A 3,864-nucleotide genomic window follows, 5' to 3' on the forward strand; every position below is an offset into this window, starting at 1 on the left:
TTTTTTTTTTGGCTCAGCTTGATCTGTTTCTACATCAAAAACACAGATCAACGGTTAAACTTAAGTCATGTTGAAACCGGGTCCAAAATCCAAGCTTCATGTTTTTCTGTTCCTTTTACTGTTTATTTTATCAACGTTCAGTCAGATTAGAAACCGAATAAATCAGCGACGGGACTCCAAGGGGAGCACATTGACTAGAAATTGACCAGAAGAGAAAACCTTGCGTCTAGCAGAGACCGTCGTGATGAAGCACCTCCTGTTGCTGCTCCTGGTGGCTGTGGCCTACGCCAAAGTCTACGATCGCTGTGAATGGGCGAGAACGCTGAAAACCTACGGCATGGATGGTTATCGTGGCGTCAGCCTGGCCGACTGTAAGTACTAAACCATCTCCAGCATAAGAAACAAGACATGTTTCTTTTTCATTTCCATTGTTGCAGTGTCTGTGCCGCTCTCCGTGAGCTTTAGCATCTCGGTCATTGAGGTCTTTGTCCAGTTTGGGCTTCAAGGGCAGTACAGGTCCATTCAGCTGGCCAAATATATCAATATTATAAAATATAACAAATAAAAACTGGCATGCTTCGTATGCTTAGCTTCTCATCTTCAGTGATAGGTGTTCTTTTCAGAGACCGACTTAACAAATGTCACTGACTGCTGCTTACTTTTGGTCAGATTGTGCAGATGATGGTTTATTCTGGGACAGATTTTAAGCTTAAGAACGGCTTGAGTTTTAGGCCGGCAAAACAAATCCTCTGGTCTCTCAAATCAAACCTGCTGAAAGGCAGAAGCTTTGCCCTCTGCTCCATGCGCCTTTAGGCAGGGCCCGGGGTTGCCAGATCTGACTGACAGTTTCCAGCCCAACAAACATAAAACCCGCCCACCTTGATAAAAAAAAAAAAAAAAAACGGCCAAATCTTGGCGCCAGCAGCAACCGTCAGCCACACACATCGCTAAGAAAGTTGAGACGTGTGCGCTTTTTCTTTTCTGCCACAGAGCGACTATTTTGATTTCGTTTGCTGGTGAATTTCTTTCTAAAATCCCACCGGGGTTTTTAGAAAAGAAGCCCAGCTGGGCACAAACCAGCCCTCTCAATTTATAAAGCTTGCGTACGCACCGGATGTGGCCTAATACTCTTCCGTAGAAAAGTATTAGGGAAATTGGGATAAAAAAACAAATTAACGTTAGAATGTGCGATCCTCACAGCATCAGCCGCTCATTTTGGAGACGGGGGATGATAAAGTGGTAAACTGCAGCCAAACTGCTTGATGATTCCTCTCAGACGTTTAATTCCTCTACATATCAGAATTTAATCACAGATCATCTTCATCATAAGCATTCAACCCCTCATTGTTCTTCATGCTTGGCTGCTATGGTGACACATAACTTTCTACGTATATAAGGACTGTTCAAATAAATCAAAAATGCCCGTAAGCCAACTTAAATCTCAAGTCCACACAACATGTCAGAGTTTTCTAGCCTCACATTTCTCAGCTACTCGAACCACAACCGGAGCAAATCTGAACTTTGACCTCCAGGTCCTGGCGCTCCGGGTAACGTTGTCCTTCCTGATTATCTGCAGGGGTCTGCCTGACCGAGTACGAATCCGGCTTCAATACCGAGGCGAGCAGCCCTACCCAAAGTACCTACGGCATCTTCCAGATCAACAGCGCCGTCTGGTGCGACGACGGTCAGACCCAAACCACCAACAGTTGTGGGATTAGCTGCAGCGGTAAGAAACAGCTGAATCCTTTGAGAAAGGGTTTACTTCAACACGACATCATAGACGGTGTTTGAACCTTTGCTTAAAAGAGAGAGAGGAGGAGGATGTTTTGGAGTAGTTACGACTTGACTGTAAAGAAGAAGTTCTCTGTTTTTTATTTAATCTTCTCACAGACCTCGTGGCAGACGTGGGCGATTCGATCTGCTGTGCCAAACGCATCGTCAGAGATCCTCAAGGCCTCGAAGCATGGTGCGGTCATGTGACGCGTGCCGTATCAGTGATCCTGGGAAAACTTTGACAATTACATTTAGACCTTTGTTGGTAAAATGCTTTTTTTTTTGGTTTCAGGAACAAATGGACTACTAACTGCAAGGGGAGAGACTTAAATGGCACGTTGGCCGGTTGCGGCGTCTGACCTGGAAGAGACAGAACATCTGAATAAAGGTTAATCCGGCGGGTTAAAATAATTGTCTGTTCAGTCTGTAACTTTTAGAAGATACATCAAACGTAAAAAAACAAACAAACACACGCTTGATCCAGGGGTTAGTAGAAACCTTCAACATCCTCTTCTGGGTTTCTGGTCCCGCTCTCACCTTGGGCTCAACCTGCTGGGATGTCCACTCCTGGGAAGGCTGGCGGCTGAGATGTTCTCCTCTCAGGGACAATCTTTCTCTCTGCAGGATGATGGACTTGGAGATGACTTTTGAACCCTTCCCAGACCATTGCTGATGTCTTTCCATCTTAGCGTTGTGTTAATGCCCACCAAAAGAGCACAAACTCTCAAATCTACCGCTTTCACTGACGATTTGAACCATCAGAATCAGAAATACTTTAATAATCCCAGAGGGAAATTGTTGTTTCAGTACAGTCACCATAACAACCATCAGGGTGTACTTAGTTTTGTGCACGACTAAGTTGTAAAAACAAATAAATAAAAAATAAAGAAATCAATGATGATTGCTTCTGTATTCATCTACATATGCTTGATTTTCTTTTTGGTCTCTATTCAGTTTTAAAATTCTGGTAAATATACTCTGTGTGTTCCTTTTTGTGGCATTGTTGTCAGATCCTCTCCTTCATGGTTGTTGTTTCCTTCGTGTTCTAGTGTTTACCCTGTTGTTGTGCCATTATACACTGTTTTTTACGTTATTTAATGTTTAATAGATAACTCTCGTCTGTTTGGTATTATGTGGTGAATATCAGCCCAGACAGCTGATATCAGGACAGTAGTTGAAAGGGAAAATTCAAACACTTTAAACAGCAAACTCTGCACACATATAGAATAAGGAGTGACAACTTCTCTTCAAGTTCAAGAATTTATTAATAGAAATAAAATGAATATCACTATAGAATGCTGTTTATCTGTGCTGACACTATATTTCAACCAACAAATCCTCTCTACTAACTAAAACGACTAAGCAAAATAAAGATAAGCTAAGGAACTGTGGACACACAAAAGAAACAAAAAGGACAAATAAAATGGCTGAAAACCGTCATTAGAATGATTCAGTGAATCCTGGTTCACTGCAGATCCAAGTTAAAGAACTACTGTTCATCTTAAAGAATGTGGAATGAGGTTAAATTAGCTTAACTAATTTAGAACAATATTTGGTATGTCTTTTCAACCCGTTTACCCAAATCCAAGTTAGATAAAACATTATTTGAGGAAATAACATTTTAAAGAAAGAAACAATAACCCTTGGGACACTTGATTTTATTAAAGGGGACGTCCGGCCAACAAGGGAAAATCAGGGGATCATTAGCTATAACTAAAACTAATATGTTTGTGGTTATTTAATGAATTTAGTGTTAATCAATAAGAAAACTAGAAAAATTTGCATTTCCTGCGAAAATGCACTGTGAATGCAGATAGCTGAATGATTAAGCAAAAGATGCAGAAGATCATTGAAGAAGAGAAAAAATAGCTGAAAAGCATTGAAGAAGTTGAAAAAGTTGAAGAAGTTGAAAAATTTGAAGAATTTGAAAGAGTTGAAGAATTTGAACATGAAAGAACAATAGCTGAATGATTAGAAAAAGAAAAAACTGAGGGAAAGGCACCAAACATTTCCTAACTCATTCTAAACACTGAATCGTTTAACAAAGCAGAAGTAGAATTTCAAACTTTAATATACTGTAGCCATATGTGG

At 40.7% G+C, this 3,864-nt stretch overlaps 1 protein-coding gene across 2 annotated transcripts; it reads left to right on the forward strand.

Moving 5' to 3' along the window:
• The first annotated feature begins 206 nt into the window (after nucleotides 1–206).
• On the forward strand, nucleotides 207–2,693 carry LOC118563844 (lysozyme C-like). 2 transcript variants are annotated; one of them, XM_036139768.1, is made up of 5 exons: nucleotides 207–371; nucleotides 1,577–1,726; nucleotides 1,891–1,966; nucleotides 2,066–2,161; nucleotides 2,398–2,693. In XM_036139768.1, the coding sequence occupies exons 1-4, from the start codon at nucleotides 245–247 to the stop codon at nucleotides 2,130–2,132; spliced, it is 420 nt and encodes a 139-aa protein (XP_035995661.1). In that variant the 5' UTR covers nucleotides 207–244; the 3' UTR covers nucleotides 2,133–2,161; nucleotides 2,398–2,693. The 2 variants fall into 2 exon arrangements, with proteins under 2 accessions (XP_035995661.1, XP_035995660.1); XM_036139767.1 differs by having other exon boundaries at nucleotides 2,066–2,685.
• Nucleotides 2,694–3,864: the final 1,171 nt, after the last annotated feature.

This window comes from Fundulus heteroclitus, chromosome 8 (assembly GCF_011125445.2).
Source record: "Fundulus heteroclitus isolate FHET01 chromosome 8, MU-UCD_Fhet_4.1, whole genome shotgun sequence".
NCBI classification, from domain to species: domain Eukaryota; kingdom Metazoa; phylum Chordata; class Actinopteri; order Cyprinodontiformes; family Fundulidae; genus Fundulus; species Fundulus heteroclitus.